The 26,880-nt window shown below is 47.0% G+C and overlaps 1 protein-coding gene across 8 annotated transcripts in view; it reads right to left on the bottom strand.

Annotated features, from left to right (window-relative positions):
* MLLT10 (MLLT10 histone lysine methyltransferase DOT1L cofactor) overlaps positions 1-26,880 on the bottom strand; it is a 385,956-nt gene that overhangs the window by 123,534 nt on the left and 235,542 nt on the right. For all 8 annotated transcript variants that reach the window (XM_063921568.1, XM_063921569.1, XM_063921575.1 and 5 more), the window contains 2 exons: positions 21,618-21,879; positions 4,088-4,657 (listed from right to left, as the gene is read on the bottom strand). In XM_063921568.1, coding sequence (XP_063777638.1) covers positions 4,088-4,657; positions 21,618-21,879 — 832 coding nt within the window. The remainder of the gene's footprint in view (positions 1-4,087; positions 4,658-21,617; positions 21,880-26,880) is intronic.

Here is a 26,880-nt window from a genome sequence, read left to right as displayed (position 1 = left end):
ACCCCAGAATTACGACACAAAGCCAGCTCTGTAAATCGCATGGCACTGCTATTTATTAACCCTTTCACTGATGATAGATGTGTAGATATTTTTCCTGATTCCCTGGAGAAAAATGCTGTGCTTCGGAGATGCTGTTAATCCACTCCTGGTCATGTCCTGTCTGCACCTAAACGGCCAAGTAGTTGCCTCTATTACAGGTGACACAGGCATCTGGATGGAAAGCCTTGTATGGTGTATGTTCACCTACAAATCATGTTACATTTACCAGTAGATGCTTTGCACAGGACATGCAAAGTCTTACAGAAAGACTATCAGTATTGCTACAAGGTTATACAGATGCATCCTTCCTCGTGTAGCCTCCGTATGTAACGAGTCACGGCACACCGGGAGCATGGGAGCCGCCAGCTCCAGTGCGACTCGGCCAGCACAAGCGTCTTATTTCCCTGAAATTGCATCTTTTTCGCATTGCTGTGCTCCGATAAAAATGATATGCAGCTGTATCTGCATACGAAATACTAATTTTTCCAGGAAAACACTAACATAACATTTCATATGCAGATACAGCTGCACGAATAGACGCTCTGCATTAGTAAATGCGCTCATGACTAGGCACGAATAGAATGTTTCATGTGACTGCAGTAACAATGACGGAGGACACATTTGCACGAAGCTAAATGTGTTCCACACAAAGTTTTATAGTTTGAGTCTCCTATCCCCAAAATGTTTGGAACTGGAAGTATTTTGGATATCAGATTTTTTCCATATTTTGGAATAGTTATTTATTTATTAACAGTTTCTTATAAAGCGCAGCATATTCCGTTGCGCTTTACAATTAGAACTGTAGTAATAGAACAAAACTGGGCAAAAACAGACAGATCGACATAGTGGTAGGAAGGCCCTGCTCGCAAGCTTACAATCTATAGGGAAATAGGCATTGATACACAAGGATATATTGCATAATAGTCCACCAGATTGCTAGGTTCTTAATGGGTTGTATGATATGATCACCCAGCAATGTTGGAAGACAATGTGAGGTTATGTGTACTGTACAGAGAGGATGTGATTAGAAAGAGAAGCATTGAAGGTTATGTGGGTGGGTCTGGAATGTGATAGGCTTGTCTGAAGAGGTGAGTTTTCAAGGAACGTTTAAAGGTTTGGAGACTAGAGGTGAGTCTTATTGTGCGTGGGAGGGCATTCCACAGAGTGGGTGAAGCACGGATAAAAGTCTTGTAATTTTGAGTATGAACAAGTAATACGTGTGGATGAGAGACGAATATCTTGTGCAGAGCGGAGAGGTCTGGTAGGGAGATATTTTGAGATGAGTGAAGAGAAGTATATTTGTACAGTTTGGTTAATTACCTTGTATGTAACGGTAGAATACCGGTAGCCAATGGAGGGACTGACAGAGCGGATCTGCAGACGATAAAATGTCTAGCAAGGAAGATTAGCCTCGCAGCTGCATTCAAAATGGATTGTAGTGGTGAGAGCCTGTGTTTGGGAAGACCAGTAAGGAGACTATTGCAATAATCAATGCGGGAGATGATGAGTGCATGGATTAGAATTTTTGCAGTGTCTAGTGTAAGATAAGGACGTATTTTGGATATGTTTTTTAGATGCATGTAACATGATTTGGAGACAGACTGAATGTGTGGAACAACATAGTTGCTTAAAATAATGAGATATCTTGGGGACGGGAGCCAAGTCTAATCACAGAATGCATTTATGTTTCATTTACACCTTATACCAATGCCTGAAGGTAATTTTGTACATTTATAATAATTTTGTGCGTTAAACAAAAGGTTGTGTACATTGAACCATGAGGTGTCATTATGAGGTGTCATTATCTCAGTCACGCTCAAAAAATTATGGACTTTGGAAATTTTGGCTATTTGAGACTCAACCTATACTTTAATATGAAGAGGAAAAGTCTGCTTCCGTAATATGTACTTATATCCCACACATCGGTTTTCTGAAACTTCTCAGGTTTTTATCACGGTGGTCAGCCATGCATACTGTCAGGTACACATGTATCCAGCTTGCCTAAAGGTCCGTACACACGGAGCGATTTTGATTGAGCGATTTACCTTGAACTGGCAGTAGGCGATTTTGACCATCTGTACCAGCGATTTTGACTGTGCAAGTGATTTTGACTAACTCATTTAAATAGGGGGATGCTTTTACTTTTCCAGCGACCAAGTCAAAATTGACTTGCCTGCAGAGTCTATTTTTCCCAGCGATAGCGACCTGGCGGAGACGCGCGTCGCTATTGCTCGCTGGGTAGACACGGAGCGATATGCACTTTCTTAGCGATTTTGACTATGTAGTCAAAATCGCTGAGCCATATAGCTCCGTGTGTACACACCTTTACACATCCCACCCAGAACCAAAACAGCAGCACAGAATGCTGGGAAATGCCACAGGCTAGTCTATCAGGTTACTACACAGCGATGCCTGGATAGACTGCCAACTGTCAGATGCCATAAATTTGCAAAATACACTAATAATAGGCAAGCATTTTTTTTTTTTTGTATTATTATTCAAAGGTGTTCCCCAGAAACTTCACAATAAAATACTAAATTTTATGGTAAAAAGTACCTTAAAAATAAAATAAAATCACCATTTATTTTTTTAACAAATCCTTCTTTAGTTTTGTGCTTCCTCCCTAGTATATCGCTTTATGTGAAGAAAACAGTTAAGAAATTAAGACATTAGGACACTGGTTCAATTTCCAAACACAGGTTAGTGAAATGTGATAGGTAGTAATTTAACAGTTGCCAAAAGGCTGGATCCTTAGGGACAGTATGGTCAGCTGATAACACACACAATGATCACAGTCATCTGTATCTTCTGCAAAAGGCCAGCGCTTGGCAATTTTGGCAAGGTAACCTCAGAAAAAACACCTCCAGAGAGGGGAAAAGTGTATGACAATGATAACAGTGGTGCCAAGTTGAGGTGACAGGTTTACAAGAGAAGTACATTATTTTCTTCTACTTCCCACTCAAAATTACAGGACTTTATCCAGCCTTCACCCACTCTGTGGAATGTCCTCCAACGCACAATAAGACTTGCCTCTAGTCTCCAAACCTTTAAACGTTCCCTGAAAACTCACCTCTTCAGACAAGCCTATCACATTCCAGACCCACCCACATAACCTTCAATGCTTCCCTATCTACTAATCTTACCTAATCACATCCTCTCTGTACAGTACACATAAATCACATTTTGTCTTCCAACATTGCTGGGTGATCATATCATACAACCCATTAAGAACCTAGCAATCTGGTGGACCATTATGCAACAGGTAGCATCTATCCTTGTGTATCAATGCCTATTTCCGTATAGATTGTAAGCTTGCGAGCAGGGCCTTCCTACCTCTGTCTGTTTTTGACCAATTTTGTTCTATTACTGATGTTCTAATTGTAAAGCGCAATGGAATATGCTGCGCTATATAAGAAACTGTTGATAATAATAATTAAAAAAAAGTCCTCATACCAGCAACCAGGTCTACCATTAATATCTAGGCCATGAACAAAAGCAGTGTACATTCATACTCCAGGCTATGAGCCCTCCAGCATTATTGCTTTGCAGATATTTTTTCCCAAAACTGCAGGGGTCTCAGTATAATGGTCCCACCTACTTGTAGACAGTGTATTTATTCCTAGAAATCCTCCATTAAACATTTTGATGGACTTCTCATTTAAACTTGGGCTGTTTACACAAGGATTTCATATGAACTATAATTAATCTGGCGTTTTAGTAACATATTTGTCCAGTGAAAAGTCAGGGAATTCAATTACTGGCTATGGGCTGCCAAACTTTGGCGCAACGTTCTGGTACGCACATATCGGCTGTTTATAGTACCCCCAACACTGCAAGTTTTCCTGTGTGCATCTATGTGATGCGAGAAAAAGCTTGCAAAGACGATGGACACAACATACTGTTTCAGAATGCCAAACTGCATCTCCTACCCCAAAATGAATCTCCCCCAGTGTGTGGTTATTATAGTAGGGCCAGAAAGCTCAGTGTAATAACAGAATATTCAAAGTATAGGCTGTGTGCATGTTCTAAATTAAGGAATGTCACCTACCTGACCCGACAGGAGAAGAGCCAACACTTAGACTCTGAAGACTGCCATTCCTGAGCAATGTTGGGGACCTCTGAAGACCAGAGCTGGCTATACTGCCCGCTGCAGATGCCACAGATGAAGTTGGTGAAGCAGAGGATGCAGACATATTGGATACAGTGTCTTGGTTCTTGCTCCCTTTCGGCCGACCAGGCCCATGTTTACTTTGCCTATTTCCTTTCCTCTTTTTCTCTTTTACTGCATCGTCTTCCATCATGGAGGCCTGTACCCGCTTGTACCCTGATACAGTAAGGCTTGAATTAACATACTCTCCAGGAACACCATCAAAGTTTTTGGTCTGGAAAGACATAACTGGATTTGCAGGAAGGCCCATTAAGGAGCCAAAACTGTTTACAGTCCCATCCTGCAGTCCTGGCTCCCCTTTCAGTACATCTTTGGTTAACGGGGGCTGCTGAGGCTGGTGATAGCTGTCCACTCGCAATTCAGAGTCTGTAAAGCTTAGGAACTCTTGCGGCGACTGAACAGAACTTCCAGAAGACGATTTAACACTACTTGGTGTTCCTGAATAACTGCCTGTAATGACAAAAAGAAGATGATGGCAACAATACAGGCAGTGCTTGTGCTTAAAGCTTTCACAAACTGAAACAAAACCATTTTGGAATTATAGTACTTTACGTTCATTCTTAATGAGCGTTAAAACAAATAAGAAAGCAAAACTTCATTTTCTTCTTTAGTTCAATCCTGATGTGAAGCATGAATTACAGTCAAAGCAATATTTAAAAGAAATACGTTAACAAGCTGTGGCTTTGGCTACCCTGTAAATTACTCTGAAGTTGGACAACGACTACTGCCTTATTTGTGGGAAAATCCATCCTACAATCCCAGTCGCTTACTTAAAATAAGATTTTAAACCTACCGGTAAATCTTTTTCTCGTAGTCCGTAGAGGATGCTGGGACTCCGTAAGGACCATGGGGATAGACGGGCTCCGCAGGAGAAATGGGCACTTTAAGAAAGACTTTGACTCTGGGTGTGCACTGGCTCCTCCCTCTATGCCCCTCCTCCAGACCTCAGTTAGAGAAACTGTGCCCAGAGCGACGGACAGTACAAGGAAAGGATTTTTGTAATCCAAGGGCAAGATTCATACCAGCCACACCGTATACCTTGTGATATACTATCTAGTTAACAGTATGAAGAACAACATATCATCGGCCCAAAACCGATGAAACTATAACATAACCCTTATGTAAGCAATAACTATATACAAGTCTTGCAGAAGTAGTCCGCACTTGGGACGGGCGCCCAGCATCCTCTACGGACTACGAGAAAAAGATTTAACGGTAGGTTTAAAATCTTATTTTCTCTAACGTCCTAGAGGATGCTGGGACTCCGTAAGGACCATGGGGATTATACCAAAGCTCCCAAACGGGCGGGAGAGTGCGGATGACTCTGCAGCACCGATTGAGCAAACAGGAGGTCCTCCTCAGCCAGGGTATCAAACTTATAGAACTTTGCAAAGGTGTTTGACCCCGACCAAGTAGCAGCTCGGCACAGCTGTAGTGCCGAGAGCACTCGGGCAGCCGCCCAAGACGAGCCCACCTTCCTAGTGGAATGGGCCTTTACCGATTTCGGTAACGTCAATCCTGCCGTAGAATGCGCCTGCTGAATCGTGTTACAGATCAAGCGAGCAATAGTCTGCTTTGAAGCAGGGCCGCCAACCTTGTTAGCTGCATACAGGACAAACAGTGCTTCTGTTTTTCTGATCCTAGCCGTTCTGGCCACGTAAATTTTCAAAGCCCTGACCACATCAAGAGACTCGGAATCCTCCAAGTCACGTGTAGCCACAGGCACGACAATAGGTTGGTTCATATGAAAGAATGAGACCGCCTTAGGTAGGAATTGAGGACGGGTCCGCAACTCCGCTCTATCCATATGGAAAACCAGATAGGGGCTTTTATGTGATAAAGCCGCCAATTCCGAAACTCGCCTAGCCGAAGCCAAGGCGAACAACATGACCACCTTCCAAGTGAGATATTTCAACTCCACTGTTTTAAGTGGTTCAAACCAATGTGACTTAAGGAAACTTAACACCACGTTAAGGTCCCAAGGAGTCACCGGAGGTACAAAAGGAGGCTGAATATGCAGTACTCCCTTCACAAAAGTCTGTACTTCAGGTAAAGAGGCCAATTCCTTTTGAAAGAAAATGGATAAGGCCGAAATCTGAACCTTAATGGAGCCTAATTTTAGGCCCAAATTCACTCCAGTCTGCAGGAAGTGAAGAAAACGGCCTAGATGGATTTCTTCCGTAGGAGCATTCCTGGCCTCACACCAAGAAACATATTTTCGCCATATTCGGTGATAATGTTTAAACGTCACGTCCTTCCTAGCCTTTATTAGCGTAGGAATGACCTCATCCGGAATACCCTTTTCCGCTAGGATCCGGCGTTCAACCGCCATGCCGTCCAACGCAGCCGCGGTAAGTCTTGGAACAGACAGGGACCTTGTTGTAAGAGGTCCTGCCTTAGAGGAAGAGGCCACGGATCTTCTGTGAGCATTTCTTGCAGATCCGGATACCAGGTCCTTCGTGGCCAATCTGGAACAATGAGAATTGTTCTCACTCCTCTTATTCTTATTATCCTCAACACCTTGGGTATGAGAGGAAGAGGAGGAAACACATATACCGACTGGAACACCCACGGTGTCACTAGGGCGTCCACAGCTACCTACTAAGGGTCTCTTGACCTGGCGCAATACCTTTGTAGCTTTTTGTTGAGACGGGATGCCATCATGTCTATTTGGGGTAGTCCCCACCGACTTGCAATCTGCGCGAAGACTTCCTGATGAAGTCCCCACTCTCCCGGATGCAGATCGTGTCTGCGGAGGAAGTCTGCTTCCCAGTTATCCACTCCCGGAATGAACACTGCTGACAGAGCGCTTACAAGATTCTCCGCCCAGCGAAGAATTCTGGTGGCTTCCGCCATTGCCACTCTGCTCCTTGTCCCGCCTTGGCGGTTTACATGAGCTACTGCGGTGATGTTGTCTGACTGGATCAGAACTGGTCGATTGCGAAGTAAGATCTCCGCTTGACGTAGGGCGTTGTATATGGCCCTTCGTTCCAGGATGTTGATGTGAAGACAAGTCTCTTGACATGACCAAAGTCCTTGGAAATTTCCTCCCTGTGTGACTGCTCTTCCCACCCTCGGAGGCTCGTGTCCGTGGTCACCAGGATCCAGTCCTGAATGCCGAACCTGCGGCCCTCTAGAAGGTGAGCACTGTTAGCCACCACAGGAGAGATACTCTGGCCCTGGGGGACAGGGTGATCCGCAGATGCGACCGGGACCATTTGTCCAATAGGTCCCATTGGAAGGTCCTTGCATGGAATCTGCCGTATGGAATGGCTTCGTATGTTGCCACCATCTTTCCCAGAACTTGAGTGCAATGATGTACTGACACTTGTTTTGGTTTCAACAGGTTCATGACTAGTCATGAGTTCCTGCGCTTTTTCCGTTGGAAGAAAAACCCTTTTCTGGTCTGTATCCAGAATCATGCCCAAGAAGGGCAGACAAGTTGTAGGATTCAGCTGCGACTTTGGAATATTGAGAATCCAGCCGTGTCGCTGTAACACATTCAGTGAAAGTGATACGCTGTTCAGCAACTTCTCCAGTGATCTCGCTTTTATGAGGAGATCGTCCAAGTACGGGCTTGCGCAAGAGCACCATCATTTCCGCCATTACCTTGGTGAAAATTCTCGGGGCCGTGGAAAGCCCAAACGGCAACATCTGAAATTGGTAATGACAATCCTGTAACGCAAATCTCAGGTACGCCTGATGAGGAGGATATATGGGGACATGCAGGTATGCATCCTTTATGTCCAGAGATACCAAAAAAATCTCCCCCTTCTAGGCTGGCGATGACCGCCCTGAGCGATTCCATCTTGAACTTGAACCGTTTTAAGTAAAGGTTCAGGGATTTTAAATTTAAAATGGGTCTGACCGAACCGTCCGGTTTCGGGAACCACAAACAGAGTTGAGTAGTACCCCTGCCCTCTTTGAAGCAGGGGAACCTCTACCACCACTTGTTGAAGACACAATTTGTGAATCGCATGTAACACTATCTCCCTTTCCAGGGGGTGTTTCGGTAGGGCCGATTTGAAAAACCGGCGAGGAGGCACTTTCTTCGAATTCCAGGTTGTAACCCTGGGAAACTATTTCTATTGCCCATGGATCCACCTGTGAGTGGACCCAGACGTGGCTGAACAGTCAACGACGTGCCCCCACAGGAGCTGACTCCCTCAGGGGAGCCCCAGCGTCATGCAGTGGATTTTGCAGAGGCCGGGGAGGACTTCTGTTCCTGGGAACTAGCTGTGTTATGCAGCTTTTTCCCTCTGTCCTTACCTCTGGCAAGAAAGGACGATACACGTGCTCTCTTGCTTTTATTGGAACGAAAGGACTGCATTTGATAATGAGGAGCATTCTTAAGATTGTGAGGGAATATATGGCAAAAAATTGGATTTACCTGCCGTAGCCGTGGAGACGAGGTCCGAGAGTCCCTCTCCAAACAATTCCTCCCCCTTGTAAGGCAACAACTCCATATGTCTCTTGGAGTCGGCATCACCAGTCCACTGTCGGGTCCATAAGACACGCCTAGCAGAAATAGACATAGCGTTTATCCTGAAACCCAGTAAACTAATGTCTCTTTGAGCATCCCTCATATACAAGACCGCATCTTTTATATGCCCTAGGGTCATCCTTATCAAGAGTCTCAATATCCGTCCATGCTGCTACAGCACTACAAACCCAGGCCGACGCAATAGCCGGTCTGAGTAACGTACCAGAATGTGTGTAAATGGACTTCAGGGTAACCTCCTGCTTGCGGTCAGCAGGATCCTTGAGGGTAGCCGTATCTTGGGATGGAAGCGCTATCTTTTTTGATAAGCGCGTCAAGGCCTTGTCCACCCTAGGGGAGGATTCCCACCGTATCCTGTCCTGCGACGGGAAAGGATACGCTGTTAGGATCCTTTTGGTAATCTGCAGTTTTTTGTCTGGAGTTTCCCACGCTTTTTCACATACTTCGTTCAGCTCATGTGAGGAGGGAAAGGAGACCTCAGGTTTCTTTCCTTTATACATGTGTACCCTCGTGTCAGGGACAGGGGGTTCCTCAGTGATATGCAACACATTTTATTGTGATAATCATATATCGAATACATTTAGCCACCTAAACAATACATACAAAATGTATCATCGTAATCGACACTGGAGGCTGAATCCGTGTCGGTATCTGTGTCAACCATTTGGGATAGTGGGCGCTTCTGAGACCCCGAAGGTCCCGGCGACATAGGGACATGCATGGGTTGACTCCCTGACTGTGCCCCAGCTTCGGCTTTGTCTAGCCTTTTGTGCAATAAATTAACATTTGCACTTAAAACATTCCACATATCCATCCAGTCCGGCGTCGGCACCGCCGACGGAGACCTAACATTCATAAACTCCCCCTCCTCCTTAGGTGAGCCCTCAACCTCAGACATGTCGACACACACGTACCGACACACCACACATACACAGGGAAGCTCTTTTCTGAAGACAGGTTCCCCACCAGGCCCTTTGGAGAGACAGAGAGAGAGTATGCCAGCACACCCCCCAGCGCTATATGACCCAGGAATAACAGTACATTAATGTTTACCCAGCAGCGCTGTTTTATGTATCTGCGCCAATTATGTGCCCCCCCCCCCCCCCTCTACTTTAAAACCCTCTGTCACCGTGTGTCAAGCAGGGGAGAGTCCGGGGAGCTTCCTCTCAGCGGTGCTGTGGAGAAAAATGGCGCTGGTGAGTGCTGAGGGAGAAGCCCCGCCCCCTCGGCGGCGGGCTTCTGTCCCGCTCAATTTTTTCAATACATGGCGGGGGCTCTTTTTATACATGTACAGTGCCCAGCTGTACATGTATATATACATCTGTGCCATAAGAGAGGTTTATATTGCTGCCCAGGGCGCGCCCCCCCCCCCTGAGCCCTGCACCCTTACAGTGACCGGAGTGTGTGAGGTCAAGGGGAGCAATGGCGCACAGCTGCAGTGCTGTGCGTTACCTCAGTGAAGAGTCAAGTGTCTTCTGCCGCCTCAGATGGGTCTTTGCCTCACATACTCACCCGGCTTCTTTCTTTCGGCTCTGCGAGGAGGACGGCGGCGCGGCTCTGGGACGGATGGCGAGGGTGAGACCTGCGTACCGATCCCTCTGGAGCTAATGGTGTCCAGTAGCCTAAGAAAAAGAGCCCTGAACTCAGAGAAGTGGGTCTGTTTCTCTCTCCTCAGTCCCTCGATGCAGGGAGTCTGTTGCCAGCAGGCTCCCTGAAAATAAAAAACCTAACAAAAATGCTTTCTTACAGGAAACTCAGGAGAGCTCCTGAAATGCACCCAGTCTCCACTGGGCACAGAATCAAACTGAGGTCTGAAGGAGGGGCATAGAGGGAGGAGCCAGTGCACACCCAGAGTCAAAGTCTTTCTTAAAGTGCCCATGTCTCCTGCGGAGCCCGTCTATCCCCATGGTCCTTACGGAGTCCCAGCATCCTCTAGGACGTTAGAGAAATTAATACAAACACCACTCTTTGTTTAAGGACTAGAAAGTGCTATAGGAGGCAGATAATACTAAAAAGCTGAAATAAACAGAGCAACTTGAACTACTGCACAGGTGCCACTTGGAATGGAATAAATTAACTTTGTGTAAATGCTTTAACCCCATCAAGGCCAGTGGTTTGAGTTGATGTGTTCAGTCAGGAGTTCTGGTTATTTTAGTGCAACTATTTTAATTTTATAGTGATACTTTTGGCAGGAGAGTTAAGACTTTCTTTATGCCCTACAATACAATGAATATATTATTCATTTCCAAGCAATATTTAAGGAAAAGAAGCCATACTTACACCAAAATATTATATCTATCAGAACCCGTTCAGGATTCTGGCAGTCGAAATACAGACGCCGGAATACCGACACTGTTATCCAGGACAAGATCTCAAGCTTGGGGGGGGGGGGGGGGGGGGGAGGTTGGGTGGGGGGGGGGGGGGGGGGGGGGGGGGGTTTGGGTGAGAGTTAGGCTGTGGGCACTGGGGGTTTGGTGGGGGGGGGGAGGGTTAGGTTCAGGCTGTGAGGAAGGGTGGTTAGGTTTAGGCTGAGAAGGGGGGGTTAGGGGGCCATTGTGGGGAGGTAAAAAAAACTAACCTTCCCCCTTCAAGGTTTTCAAAATGCCACGGTCAGTATTCTGACCACCGGCATTTCAATCCCAACCCTCTCTATCTCTCCACATACATGCACACTTTTCCATGATACCTACCTAAGCAAATTCTACTTAGCATACTCCATAAATATGGGGAGGCAAAATGGGACTATACCGCAAAATCACCCCCCCCCTTCCCCCAAAGACAATCCAATCCCAGTAGAGCCCATTTTTACAGTCCAGAAAATTACAAGTTTTTGGCTGAAAAACACACAGAATCTGTAATAAGTTCAGAGACCAATGTGTTTTCGAGTACACGATTGTGAAAACAGAACACTAATCAGGGTTTTTTCCCTGACCTCAGCGGGTTCCAAAAAAAGAATGCCCAATAAGTTGCGGCACCAGGGTACGCTCGGGGGTAAATGGATAGCCTGGGGGATCAATTAGCCTGTGGTATTTGATTTCCCCCCATATACAGTATATAGGCTACTAAATGGTCTGCAATGCCCCTGGTTGTGTTTACCATTCAAAGGAATTCTTAACACAAGCTAGTGGTCTACACACACACACACACACACACACACACACACACACAAAAGACTGCTTTAGTCAGCACCCAGGTGCAGTAGAACAGTGCATTATAATAACAGGATGTGTCAAGTATGAACAATATGCAAGAATAAAATTACATTTTTTCTTAACTTTACAGAACACGGACTTAAAAACCCAAAAACAATACACTTTTGAGCAACAAATATCCATGCTCCACAAAAATAGTCATTTACACCAAGAAAAGAAGAGTTATGCTAAGACTTACCATTGTTAAATCTCTTTCTGCGAGGTACACTGGATTCCACAGGGAATAACATCGGGGGGTGTAGAGTTGGATCTTGATCTGAGGCACCAACAGGCTAAAGCTTTGTTCCCAGGATGCACTGCCCCGCCTACTCTATATCCCCGCCTCCAGGCACTGGAGCTGGAGTTAACCAGTCCAATGCAGTAGCACGTAAAAGAGACGACAGTAGTTAGTAGCCACAGGTAACCACATTCTCACGACAGGAGAAGGTACCAGCGGCTAATGCCATACAAACCCAAAGAAGCTAAGTGCGTTAGGATGGGCGCCCTGTGGAATCCAGTGTACCTCGCAGAAAGAGATTTAACAACGGTAAGTTCTTACCATAAATCTTGTTTTCTGCTGCGGGTTACTCTGGGCTCCACAGGGAATAACATCAGGGATGTCCTAAAGCAGTTCCTCGTGGGAGGGGACGCACTGTAGCGGGCACAAGAACATGGCGTCCAAAGGAAGCATCATGGGAGGCAGAAGTATCAAAGGCATAGAACCTGATGAACGTGTTCACTGAGGACCACGTATCCGCCTTGCACAATTGTTCTAGGGACGCGCCACAGCGGGCCGCCCAAGAAGGTCCAACAGGCCGAGTAGAATGGGCCTTGATAGTAGCAAGAGCCAGCCTGTACATAAACTCGTGCAATCACCATTCTAATCCATCTGCCCAAGGTCTGATTATTCGCAGGCTAGCCATGTTTGTGAAAACCAAAAAGGATAAAGAGAGAATCAGATCTCCTAAGAGAGGCGGTTCTCTTCACATATATACGGAGAGCCCTTACCACATCCAAAGACCGAGGACAAATCAAGAGAGATAAAGGCTGGTACCACAATCTCTTGGTTAAGGTGGAAAGACGACACCACCTTAGGCAGATGACCAGGGCGAGTTCTAAAAACCGCACAGTCACGGTGAAAAATCAGAAAGGGTGACCAACAGGATAAGGCACCCAAGTCTGAAACTCTTCTAGCAGAGGCAATAGCCAGCAAAAATAAGACCTTTAGTGTAAGCCAGTTAAGGTCCATAGACTCAAGAGGTTCAAACGGAGACTCTTGTAGGACATCCAGAACAACCGACAAATCCCAAGGAGCCACAGGAGGAACATATGGAGGTTGAATCCGTAAAACACCCTGAGTGAAAGTATGAACGTCAGGCAATTTTTCTCTGAAACCATACCGATAAGGCTGAAATATGAACCTTGAGGGAGGCCAGACGAAGGCCTAAATCCAGGCCCTGTTGCAGAAAAGCCAAAAGTACTGAACTTCTACGCATCATAATTCTTAGCCGTACACCAGGTGAAGTAAGAATTCCAGACCCTATAATAAATCCGAGCCGGAGCCGGTTTACAGGCTTTCAACATAGTTTGAATGTCCGCCTCAGAAAATCCTTTGGCCCTCAGAACTGAAGCTTCAAGAGCCACGCCGTCAAAGCCAGTCGGGCCAGATCCTGGTAGACACAAGGGCCCTGAACGAGGAGGTATGGGCGTTGCAGAAGTAGAAGAGAACGTTCTATCGTGAGACCCTGCAGGTCCGAGAACCAATGCCGTCTGGGCCACGCTGGAGTGATTAGAAGTAGTAATCCTCCTTCTTGCTTGAACTTCCTTAATAACCTGAGCAGGAGTGACACCGGAGGAAACACATATGGCAGCCGAAAGTTCCATGGAATTGCCAGCTCGTCCACGAACGCTGCTTGAGGATCCCTTGTCCTTGCTCCGAAGACCAGAACCTTGTGATTGTGTTGCGACGCCATCAGGTCCACATCTGGTAGGCCCCACTTGTCCACTAGGAGTCGAAAGACTTCCGGATGAAGGCTCCACTCTCCGGCGTGTACATCCTGACGACAGAGGAAGTCCGCTTCCCAGTTGAGGACCCCCGGAATGAACACTGCCGATATGGCTGGCAGATGGCGTTCCACCCATAGAAGAATCTTTGACACTTCCATCATTGCCATGCGGCCTCGAGTACCGCCTTGATATATATACGCCACCGTGGTGGCGTTGTCCGACTGTACTTGAACAGGTCTGTTCTGTACTAGAGGCAGGGCCAGTTTCAGAGCATTGAACACTGCCCGCAACTCCAGAATGTTTATCGGAAGGAGAGATTCCTCCCTGGTCCACCGACCCTGAAGAGAGTGTTGCTCCAACACCGTGCCCCAACCCCGCAGACTGGCATCCGTCGTTAGGAGGACCCAGTTGGAGATCCAGAAGGGACGACCCCTGCTCAATCGTTGGTCCTGGAGCCACCAGCTCAGAGACAGACGAACTTCCGGAGTCAAGGAAATCATGTGAGACCTGATCCGGTGAGGCAGGCCGTCCTATTTGGAAAGGATTAACCGCTGCAGAGGGCAAGAATGAAACGGAGCGTACTCTACCATGTCGAAAGCAGACACCATGAGGCCTAGTACTTGCATCGCCGAGTGTATCAACACACGTGGGCGAGATAGGAAGCATCTTAGCTTGTCCTGAAGTTTCAGGATCTTCTCTGGAGACAAGAACAACTGTTGGTGGTGTGTGTCCAATAATGCCCCCAGGTGCACCCATGGGCTTGCAGGAATTGGACCGTCAATTCCAGATGATGGAGGAGAACCTCTGGGGAGTTTGCCAGGATTAACAAGTCGTCCAGATACGGCAGGATCCTGATACCCTGACGGCAGAGAAGGGCCGTCATGACCTTGGTGAAGATTCGCGGAGCCGTGGTCAGTCCAAAAGGCAAGGCCTGGAATTGATAATGTAGGTTGCTAATAGCAAACCGCAGATACTGCTGATGCGACATGGCAATAGGTATATGTAGGTAAGCATCCTGTATGTCCAGGGATACCATATAGTCCTTGGGCTCCAAGGTCAGAACAATAGAGCGTAGAGTTTCCATACAGAATTTGGATACCTTCACAAATTTGTTCAAAGACTTGAGGTTGAGAATGGGCCAGGACGAACCATTCGGTTTCAGAACTAGGAACTGCGTTGAATAGTACCCCCTTGCCTCTATGAGCCAGAGGCACCGGCACTATCACTCCTGTGTCCAGGAGGGATTGTACCACTAAACGTAGAGTTTTTGCTTTCAACGGATCCGAAGGGATATTTGTTGAGCAAAACTGGTGAGGGGGACGTTTCTTGAAAGAGATGGTGTATCCATGAGCGACGACCTTCCCTCACCCAGGCGCCTGAAGTGGTCTGTAACCATACCTGGGCGAACCACAGAAATCGGCCTCCCACCCTGGGGTCTCACAGTGGGAGGCCCGCCCTGTCATGCAGCAGGCTTGTCCGGTTTGGAAGCAGGCTGACGGGTAAGCCCAGGAAAGTTTAGGTTTGGGCTTAGAGTTTTTGTAAGTGTGAGCCTGTTTTGGGTACGCCTGACCCTTTGCTTTACTTGGAGGTAGAAATGAACGAAAGGTGGTACTCTTAGCCTTCGGAGCTGAAGGATTAGTACTTGGCAGACATGCAGTTTTAGCAGACGCTAAGTCAGCAACAATCTTGTTCAGATCTTCCCCAAAAAGGAGGTTTCCCTTAAAAGGGATCACCTCCAAGGTCTTTTTAGAGTCCAGATCCAGAGACCAGGACCGCAACCACAGAATCCGGCGAGCCAGAATGGATGTAGTAGACGCTTTAGCTGCCAGCACACGGGCATCAGAGGCCGCCTCCTGAATGTAATAAGCGTCTGTGGTAATATAAGACAGACACTGTCTGGCATTATCAGAAAATTTCAGAGGTAGCTCCGCTTAAACTTCTTGAACCCAGGCTTCAATAGCTTTTGCAGCCCAAGAAGCCGCTATAGTAGGTCTATGTACAGCACCCGCAAGAGTATAAACAGACTTCAAGCAACCCTCCATACGCTTATCCGTTGGTTCCTTCAGAGAGGTGACAGTAGTGACAGGCAGAGTAGAAGACACCACCAGACGTGCAACATGTGAGTCCACTGGCAGCAGTGTTTCTCAATTTTTACTTAACTCTGCGAGGGGATTACGAGCTAGCATCTTTTTAGACAGGGAGAATTTCTTTCCTGGAGACTCCCAGGATTCCTGACGTATGTCAACTAAATGGTCAGAATGTGGCAAAACTAATTTAGTAACCTTCTGACGTTTGAACTTATCAGGTTTCTTAGACGTATCTGGAGGTTCAGTTTCATCATCGATCTGAAGAATCCGTTTGATAGCCTCCAAGAGGTCAGGAACATCCACATGTGTTGTAGATTCCGCATCAGAAGCATCTACATCAGTGTCTGATGGGTCAGTATATATGCCATCTTCATCGGATGAAGTATCCGAAACATGCGTGGATTGTGAAAAAGAAATGGCCCGCTTAGAAGAGCCTTTGGTCCTAGGAGGGCGACGGTCAGGCTTTTGTTTAACCAAAGACTGATTTAACTGCTGTAACTGAGTCGACAGAGAATCCACCCATGGTGGATTTACAACAGGGACAATATGTGATTGTACAGACACAGGAGGTACAACAGGGGGCGCAAGTCTCGTTACTAGCGTAGTAAGTAAATTAGAAAAAGCAGCCCAAGGTGGGTATTGGTGTGCCACCGGTGCTGCAGGCTGACCGAGGCGTACAGATCCCACAATACCTGGACCCTCAGCTGGAATATTTTCCTCAGAAAAATCCGTGGCGTCAGCACTGCATGACGCAGGATCAGCCACAGCTCTCCCACCCTGTGATGCAGACATTATAGGAGAATGTAGCCCTAGGGAATGCAGATCACAAACAGAGGATTTAAGTGGTATAAGGTGACTGAAATACACAGAGAAAAATACCAAACAGTATATCCTGTGAAACACTATATATATAGGACCATGATGCACTTAGCCCCCGTCAGGGTACAGAATATAGGGATAGCAATAAGTGTGAGATACACGGAATAGGAACCACACAGCAGCTATTGGCACACACACAGTCACATGTACAATGCAGAAATTATTACAAACAATAAAACTGCACTGGACTAGCAATACTAAGTAAAGCTATGTATGTATACATATAACAATGCACAGCAAATACTGGATGTATATCACAGGATACTTGTACTAAAAACATTCCTGTAGTTATGCACTTGTTCTTAACGAACACTGTCTAAACGACATGTAGAATACTTAAATGTCCTGTAAATGCACAGCGCTGATGAGGCAGGCGGCTTTACCGAGTAGACAGTGACCACCAGTCCCAGAATCAGGGCAGCTCTGTGTAATGGCGCCCAAACGCTGGGAGAGAGAGAGATGCAGCTCCAGGTCGGGAACATTTGCTGTAGATGGCGCATGGGGCTGGGGGAGGGCCTACAGGTCAGCGCCTTATCCCCTCTGCTGGACTTCACCACTGGGTACTACGGAGCCTGTATTAAACGGATTTTAGTAAATCCGACCTGTGCTCCTTGACCACGTGGATATAGTGGGGTCCCTGCACGGCCACAGCGCCCACGCCAGCGGCGCGGTCAATCTCCGGAGACCGGATCGCGATTTCGCGAGGGGGGCCCTCTTACCTCCTCCCTATCGTGCAGCCACGCGAACCAGGAGAGCAGCGGCGGTATGTGTGCCTGATGAGACCGGAGCGCCTCCGCTGTAAGTACCCGGCAACCAGGGCGCGGGAGTATACAGCGCCGCTGGGGGAGGTGAGGGAGCCACAGCACGATATGTCAGTGTGACATATAGCACCAAGTGCTATGCTGCGGCCCTTGAAGTCTTCTTTCTTGTCAGAAAAGCTCTTTTCAGGGCTGTCTAACGCAGCCCTTCCTGTTACCTGCCTGCACTGCAGGCAACAACTTACAAACTGAGCTCCAGTGCCTGGAGGCGGGGATATAGAGGAGGCGGTGCAGTGCATCCTGGGAACAGTCAAAGCTTTAGACTGTTGGTGCCTCAGATCAAGATCCAACTCTACACCCCCCGATGTTATTCCCTGTGGAATACCAGTGTACCCCGCTGCAGAAACAATAATACTGTACTGTCTGTGCTCAGAAACAAACACACTCTTGTATAAAGATGCACACAGAAACACAACGCACCCTTGCACAAAGGTGCACACTTAAAACAAACACACTCATGCACAAAGGTGCACACAGAAACAAACACACTTGCACAAAGGTGCACACAGAAACAAACACTCTTCTATAACAATGCACACAAAAACAAATACACTCTTGCATAACGATTCACACAAAAACACTCTTGTACAGAGGTGCACACAGAAACACACACTTGTATAAAGATGCATACAGACTCAAACACATTCATACACAGATGTACACAGAAACAAACACACCTTTGTATAAAGGTGCACACAGAAACAACACAAACACTCTTGTATAACGATGCACACAGAAACACACCTGTATAAAGAGGCATACAGACTCAAAAAACACTCATACACAAAGGTGGACACAGAAACACTCGTGCGCACAGAAACAAACACACCCTTGTATAAAGGTGCATACACACACTCTTGCACAAAGGTGCACACAGAAACACACTTTTACAAAGGACACATGCAGGTGAACACTTGCTCGCACTTGCAGTTGAAGTTTCATTTGAGCCTGTAGATATGATGCGTCCATATAATAACTACACATTACAAAGGAAATTAATGGGGAGATTGAAATACAAAGTTGGCATAAATTTTCCAACCTGGGGGTAAATTTACTAAGATGGGAGTTCTATTTAAGATGGGATGTTGCCCATAGCAACCAATCAGATTCCAGGTATTATCTTCTAGAAGGTGCTAGATAAATGAGAAGTAGAATCTGATGGTTGCTAAGGGCAACATCCCATCTTAAATAGAACTCCCATCTTAGTAAATTTACCCCCTGGTCTGAGATTTGGCATTACCCACACTACTCACAAATCAGTAAGAAATATAAAAATGATTTCTCTCTACTGTAAAATCTAAAAGGAGGCTTTAAGACAGCCACTATTTTGTCACTTAATTAGCAGCTATGTAAAATGGGTTTCCATTAGCAGATCTGACTGTCACCATCTGTCTTTCCTTTAGCCTTTTGTTTTTACAGCTGCTGTTAAGAGCTCATTAGGATTCTAAAACTTGGTCTAATCCTATATAGCCATGGAAGGGTTTCTGGAAATTCTTCCTTTTTTTTATTTTTATAAAAACAGAAACTGAATTATGTTGGATATGGCACATTAGAAAAGTGGATAGTCGACAAGGAATTGCAAAATGGAAGAGTTGGATCCACTGCCATAGTGTTATGCCAAATGATTCAGTCATGTTTTATAAGCAGGAAAAAAAATCCTCAGATGAACGTAACAGTAAAAAACTAAAAGGAAAAAAACAAAAAAAAAAAACCACTGGTCAGCAAAGGTTAAGAAGTTTTACTTGGCATGTGCCTGCAAATCTAACTAGGACATGGCTGGACACCCCTATTTCTGTGCGGGTTGGGTATGAATAACTGGCGGTCGGGATGCCGGCGTTCAGTATACCTACGACAAACTCCCCTCCCCCCTAACCCTCCCGAAGCCTAAGGGGCCCTACACATATCACGATGCGCCGCCGAGGTGCCCGACGGCCGATACGGCCGACGAGCGACCCGGCGGCGGGGGGGCAGTGACGGGGGGAGTGAAGTATCTTCACTCCCCCCGTCACCCGGCTGCATTGAAGTGCAGGCAAATATGGACGAGATCGTCCATATTGGCCTGCATGCACAGCCGACGGGAGACCAGCGATGAACGAGCGCGGGGACGCGCACCGTTCATCGCTGGAGTCTCCACACTGAAAGATATGAGTTTATGAACGAGATCGTTCATATCTTTCAGAAAATCGGCCAGTGTGTAGGGCCTATAACCCTGACATCTCCCTTTGGTGCCTAACCTAACCTAACCCCCCCCCCCCCCCCCCCTTTTCCGCAGCCTAAACCTAACCCTCCCCTCTTGGTGCCTAAACTTAACTTCCCCCCGATGGTGCCTAATCCTCTCCCCCTCCCCACAATCTAAACCTAACCTCTCCCCTTCCTCGGCCTTACCCTTACTCCACCCCAGCCCTCCTGCTGTACTCACGGTCGGGATGCCAGCTGTCGGGATTTCGACATCGGTGTCCTGACCTTTTCAGGATTCAGAGATATGTATTCTGACGCGTGTCCGGATTCCAGCTGCAGGGATCCCGACAGCCGGCATCTTGACCAGATCCCTTTCTGTGCAGTCCAGTTGTGCACCTGTGCTAGGAGTTTGGTTTTGTATTTTCCATCAAATAATTAAAAACATTTTTAAATAAAATACTTAGACCAGAGGTCCTCAAACACGGTCCTCAAGGCACCCCAACAGTCCAGGATTTAGGTATATCCATAGCCCAGCACATATGGTTAAATCAAATTGACTGAGGTGCTAATTAAGTTACCTGTGGCCAAGCATGGATATACCTAAAACCTGGACAGCTGGGGTGCCTTGAGGACCGCGTTTGAGAACCTCTGACTTAGACAGTAAAATAAAAATGTGAAAATAGTATAAATATAGTCCATGCAGCCTTGCTGTACTCGAGACAAAAAAAAAGACAAAAAAAAAGAGGACAGCACCAAGGTGTGTGTAATGCAATCAGTGACCCGATGAGAGAAGGGGCTCACCCTAGTAACTCCCAAGAATGATCTCAATATTCGCCTGCGCCGATAGGGTTTTATTTGAGAACCTGGAATGGAATTATAGTTTGGATAACAAATGTGCCTGTGACAGTATGCAAATAGTGCATTGAACTCCCTTGTTCAACAGCATAAAAAAGAAAAAAAAATGTATATATAAGTTACATATACTGTATATGCACACTGCAACCAAAAAAGGGTCCCCGCAGTTAGAGTGCAGCCAACAGTAGGGGTCATGATCAATATGAAAAACATCTTGTAAGGTCAATAAACTTGTGGCTTTATTTATGAAAAGTTACTTCTATTGCGCCATTATATCTGTTGCACTTTATTTCATATTTCATTAATCGCCCATTTTAAAAAATTGCTCATGAGTATGCTAGACGTAGTTATCATACAACACAGGAAAATGTGATGTTTTATTTTACCTTTGTTCTAGCTGTAGCCACCATATGTCTGGACTCTGGGTGCAGCACCACTACAAACATGTATAGGCCGCAGAACATGACTTCAGTGGGTTGTGCAGAATGGAGGATAACAAATAACACTAGAGAGAACAGTTTACACACAGCTTTGCAGAAAAGCCACAAGCTTGGACAAGTATCATGTTTTTACACCTTACCACAACGTTTTACATATTGTTAATTTTACCATCTAAAATGGGTAAAAAAAAAAAGGAATAATTTCATTCCTGACAGTACATTATAGTACATTATATAACTTTTCCTACATAGCTGTTATTTTGGGGACTCAGTAGGTCTGATGTGATGGGTGAAATGAACAACAGTAAGTTGTTCACAAAGACAAACACATTAGGTGCACTACATACCCAGGCATACACCTGTACTTATATCACTGAGCATACCTCTGCACCCATTCCATCTATCTACACCCACCATGGAGCCTTATACAAGGATCAGTTCATCATAACGTTACCTTGCTGAAAGGGGCTGGTTGCTGCGGCGGGTCCTGCGGTGCTTCTCCCACTAGCAGACTTCCGTCCCCGCTGAACGGGGATGTGACCCACAGGCTTCTTTGCTTTGCTCTCAGGTGCCCGTGCCTCCAAAGTATCTTTAATATTTAAGGGATGTGCAGAAACCTCCTGGAAATTAGCATTTGTAAACCGCGCTGCGGTTTCCTCCAAACGCTTCACTGAGCTTGTGACTGCATTGTTATTGTTGGTAGTGCAGGTGTAGGTCTGAAAGTCAGAGAAAGGAGGATGACTACAGATAGAAACACAAAAGGGATATAACCAATTGTATTATGACACTGTCTACATCCCATCATTATTATGAACCTAAAAAAAAAAAACCCACAACAACACATTTTTAACCAATATTAATAACTGGAGTTTTGTCTTCAACATGTAAGATTTCACAGTGATTCTGTTCAAGATTTTAGAAAAGTTTTTTCTCCAATCCTTTAAAATTAGCAGTCATATTCATTAACCCCTTCAGTGGGGTGTGTTTTTAAATTGAAGTGGGAGCGTGGGAAGGGAAGATGCAGGGGGGGCGAGTGATGGGGCAGGGAGAGGTAATCGCCAGGCGATCGCCCGCAGGCATCACCAGCCCCAGCACGGATTCCCGGAAGTTTTGCGGCACCCGGGAATCAGCATAAGCTAAACCCCCCCACCCCCTTGCACCAATAGGAGTCCGTGGGGCAGGCTAAACTCCATAATGGAGTATGCTGTTTCCCGGGCTGCACGGCTGTCCCCGGGGAATCAGTCAGCAGTATGCCCGGAAATCTTCCGGGGTTGCCAGCGCTGTCAGGGAAGATTTCAGGGCATACCACTGAAGAGGTTAAATATAGCCGAATCTCAACACTGTCGCTGTATGTGTTATAATAACTCAATATAAAAATAAGAATTTACTTACCGATAATTCTATTTCTCGTAGTCCGTAGTGGATGCTGGGAACTCCGTAAGGACCATGGGGAATAGCGGCTCCGCAGGAGACTGGGCATAAAAGAAAAGCTTTAGGACTACCTGGTGTGCACTGGCTCCTCCCCCTATGACCCTCCTCCAAGCCTCAGTTAGGATACTGTGCCCGGACGAGCGTACACAATAAGGAAGGATTTATAAATCCCGGGTAAGACTCATACCAGCCACACCAATCACACCGTACAACTTGTGATCTGAACCCAGTTAACAGCATGATAACAGAGGAGCCTCTGGATAGATGGCTCACAACAACAATAACCCGATTAGTTAACAATAACTATATACAAGTATTGCAGATAATCCGCACTTGGGATGGGCGCCCAGCATCCACTACGGACTACGAGAAATAGAATTATCGGTAAGTAAATTCTTATTTCCTCTGACGTCCTAGTGGATGCTGGGAACTCCTTAAGGACCATGGGGATTATACCAAAGCTCCCAAACGGGCGGGAGAGTGCGGATGACTCTGCAGCACCGAATGAGAGAACTCAAGGTCCTCCTCAGCTAGGGTATCAAACTTGTAGAATTTCACAAAAGTATTTGACCCTGACCAAGTAGCAGCTCGGCAAAGTTGTAAAGCCGAGACCCCTCGGGCAGCCGCCCAAGATGAGCCCACCTTCCTTGTGGAGTGGGCTTTTACAGATTTTGGCTGTGGCAGGCCTGCCACAGAATGTGCAAGCTGAATTGTACTACAAATCCAGCGAGCAATAGTCTGCTTAGAAGCAGGAGCACCCAGCTTGTTGGGTGCGTACAGGATAAATAGCGAGTCAGATTTTCTGACTCCAGCCGTCCTGGAAACATATATTTTCAGGGCCCTGACAACGTCCAGCAACTTGGAGTCCTCCAAGTCCCTAGTAGCCGCAGGTACCACAATAGGCTGGTTCAGGTGAAACGCTGAAACCACCTTAGGGAGACATTGAGGACGAGTCCTCAATTCTGCCCTGTCCGTATGAAAAATCAGGTAAGGGCTTTTACAGGATAAAGCCGCCAATTCTGACACGCCTGGCCGAAGCCAGGGCCAACAGCATGACCACTTTCCATGTGAGATATTTTAAGTCCACAGTGTTGAGTGGTTCAAACCAATGTGATTTTAGGAAACCCAAAACAACATTCAGATCCCAGGGTGCCACTGGAGGCACAAAAGGAGGCTGTATATGTAGCACTCCCTTAACAAACGTCTGGACTTCAGGCACTGAAGCCAGTTCCCTTTGAAAGAAAGTCGACAGGGCCGAAATCTGGACCTTAATGGATCCTAATTTTAGGCCCATAGACACTCCTGCTTGCAGGAAATGCAGGAATCGACCCAGTTGAAATTCCTCCGTCGGGGCCTTTTTGGCCTCGCACCACGCAACATATTTCCGCCAGATGCGGTGATAATGCTTTGCGGTTACATCCTTTCTGGCATTTATCAAAGTAGGGATGACTTCGTCTGGAATGCTTTTTTCCTTTAAGATCCGGCGTTCAACCGCCATGCCGTCAAACGCAGCCGCGGTAAGTCTTGGAACAGACAGGGTCCCTGCTGGAGCAGGTCCCTTCTCAGAGGTAGAGGCCACGGGTCCTCTGTGAGCATTTCTTGAAGTTCCGGGTACCAAGTCCTTCTTGGCCAATCCGGAGCCACGAGAATGGTTCTTACTCCTCCCCGCCGTATAATTCTCAGCACCTTGGGTATGAGAGGCAGAGGAGGGAACACATACACTGACTGGTACACCCACGGTGTTACCAGAGCGTCCACAGCTATTGCTTGAGGGTCCCTTGACCTGGCGCAATACCTGTCCAGTTTTTTGTTGAGGCGGGACGCCATCATGTCCACCTTTGGTTTTTCCCAACGGTTTACAATCATGTGGAAGACTTCTGGGTGAAGTCCCCACTCTCCCGGGTGGAGGTCGTGCCTGCTGAGGAAGTCTGCTTCCCAGTTGTCCACTCCCGGAATGAACACTGCTGACAGTGCTATCACATGATTTTCCGCCCAGCGAAGAATCCTTGCAGCTTCTGCCATTGCCCTCCTGCTTCTTGTGCCGCCCTGTCTGTTTACGTGGGCGACTGCCGTGATGTTGTCCGACTGAATCAGCACCGGCTGACCTTGAAGCAGAGGTCTTGCTTGGCTTAGAGCATTGTAAATGGCCCTTAGCTCCAGGATATTTATGTGAAGTGATGTCTCCAGGCTTGACCACAAGCCCTGGAAATTTCTTCCCTGTGTGACTGCTCCCCAGCCTCGCAGGCTGGCATCTGTGGTCACCAGGACCCAGTCCTGAATGCCGAATCTGCGGCCCTCTAGAAGATGAGCACTCTGCAACCACCACAGGAGACACCCTTGTCCTTGGGGACAGGGTTATCCGCTGATGCATCTGAAGATGCGATCCGGACCATTTGTCCAGCAGGTCCCACTGGAATGTTCTTGCGTGGAATCTGCCGAATGGGATTGCTTCGTAGGAAGCCACCATTTTTCCCAGGACCCTTGTGCATTGATGCACTGATACTTGGCCTGGTTTTAGGAGGTTCCTGACTAGCTCGGATAACTCCCTGGCTTTCTCTTCCGGGAGAAACACCTTTTTCTGGACTGTGTCCAGGATCATCCCTAGGAATAGAAGACGTGTCGTCGGGATCAGCTGCGATTTTGGGATATTGAGAATCCAACCGTGCTGCCGCAGCACTACTTGAGATAGTGCTACTCCGACTACCAACTGTTCCCTGGATCTCGCCCTTATCAGGAGATCGTCCAAGTAAGGGATAATTAAAACTCCTTTCCTTCGAAGGAGTATCATCATTTCGGCCATTACTTTGGTAAAGACCCGGGGTGCCGTGGACAATCCAAACGGCAGCGTCTGAAACTGATAGTGGCAGTTCTGTACCACAAACCTGAGGTACCCTTGGACAGCGTGGAATAATACCCCTTTCCCTGTTGCAGGAGGGGTACCTTGATTATCACCTGCTGGGAATACAGCTTGTGAATGGCTTCCAATACCGCCTCCCTGTCGGAGGGAGACGTCGGCAAGGCAGACTTTAGGAAACGGCGAGGGGGAGACGTCTCGAATTCCAATTTGTACCCCTGAGATACTATCTGGAGGATCCAGGGGTCCACTTGTGAGTGAGCCCACTGTGCGCTGAAATTCTTGAGACGGGCCCCCACCATGCCTGAGTCCGCTTGTATAGCCCCAGCGTCATGCTGAGGACTTGGCAGAAGCGGGAGAGGACTTCTGTTCCTGGGAACTGGCTGTTTGCTGCAGCCTTTTTCCTCTCCCTCTGCCACGGGGCAGAAATGAGGAGCCTTTTGTCCTCTTGCCCTAATGGGGCCGAAAGGACTGCGCCTGATAATACAGCGTCTTCTTATGTTGAGAGGCTACCTGGGGTAAAAATGTGGATTTCTCAGCAGTTGCCGTGGACACCAGGTCTGATAGACCTACCCCAAATAACTCCTCCCCTTTATAAGGCAATACTTCCATATGCCTTTTGGAATCAGCATCACCTGACCACTGCCGCGTCCATAACCCTCTTCTGGCGGATATGGACAGCGCACTCACTCTTGATGCCAGTCGGCAAATATCCCTCTGTGCATCACGCATATATAAAAATGCATCTTTTAAATGCTCTATAGTCAGCAATATACTGTCCCTATCCAGGGTATCAATATTTTCAGTCAGGGAATCCGACCACGCCACCCCAGCACTGCACATCCAGGCTGAGGCGATTGCTGGTCGCAGTATAACACCCGTGAGTGTATATACATTTTAGGATATTCTCCTGCTTTCTGTCAGCAGGTTCCTTAAGGGCGGCCGTATCAGGAGACGGCAGTGCCACCTGTTTAGACAAGCGTGTGAGCGCTTTATCCACCCTAGGGGGTGTTTCCCAACGTGCCCTATCTTCTGGCGGGAAAGGGTATGATGCCAATAACCTTTTAGGAATTATCAGTTTATCGGGAGAAACCCACGCTTCATCACACACTTCATTTAATTCCTCAGATGCAGGAAAAACTACAGGTAGTTTTTTCTCACCAAACATAATACCCTTTTTAACGGTACTTGTACTATCAGAAATGTGTAAAACATTTTTCATTGCCTCAATCATGTAACGTGTGGCCCTACTGGAAGTCACATTCGTCTCTTCATCGTCGACACTGGAGTCAGTATCCGTGTCGGCGTCTGAATCTGCCATCTGTGATAGCGGGCGTTTAAGAGCCCCCGATGGTCTTTGAGACGCCTGGACAGGCACAAGCTGAGTAGCCGGCTGTCCCATGTCATCAAACTTCTTTTGTAAAGAGCCGAC

The sequence above is a fragment of the Pseudophryne corroboree genome, chromosome 5 (genome assembly GCF_028390025.1).
Source record: "Pseudophryne corroboree isolate aPseCor3 chromosome 5, aPseCor3.hap2, whole genome shotgun sequence".
Lineage (NCBI taxonomy): Eukaryota > Metazoa > Chordata > Amphibia > Anura > Myobatrachidae > Pseudophryne > Pseudophryne corroboree.
Note: the sequence above shows the minus strand (reverse complement) of the source record. Positions and strands in the feature narration are given on the sequence as shown.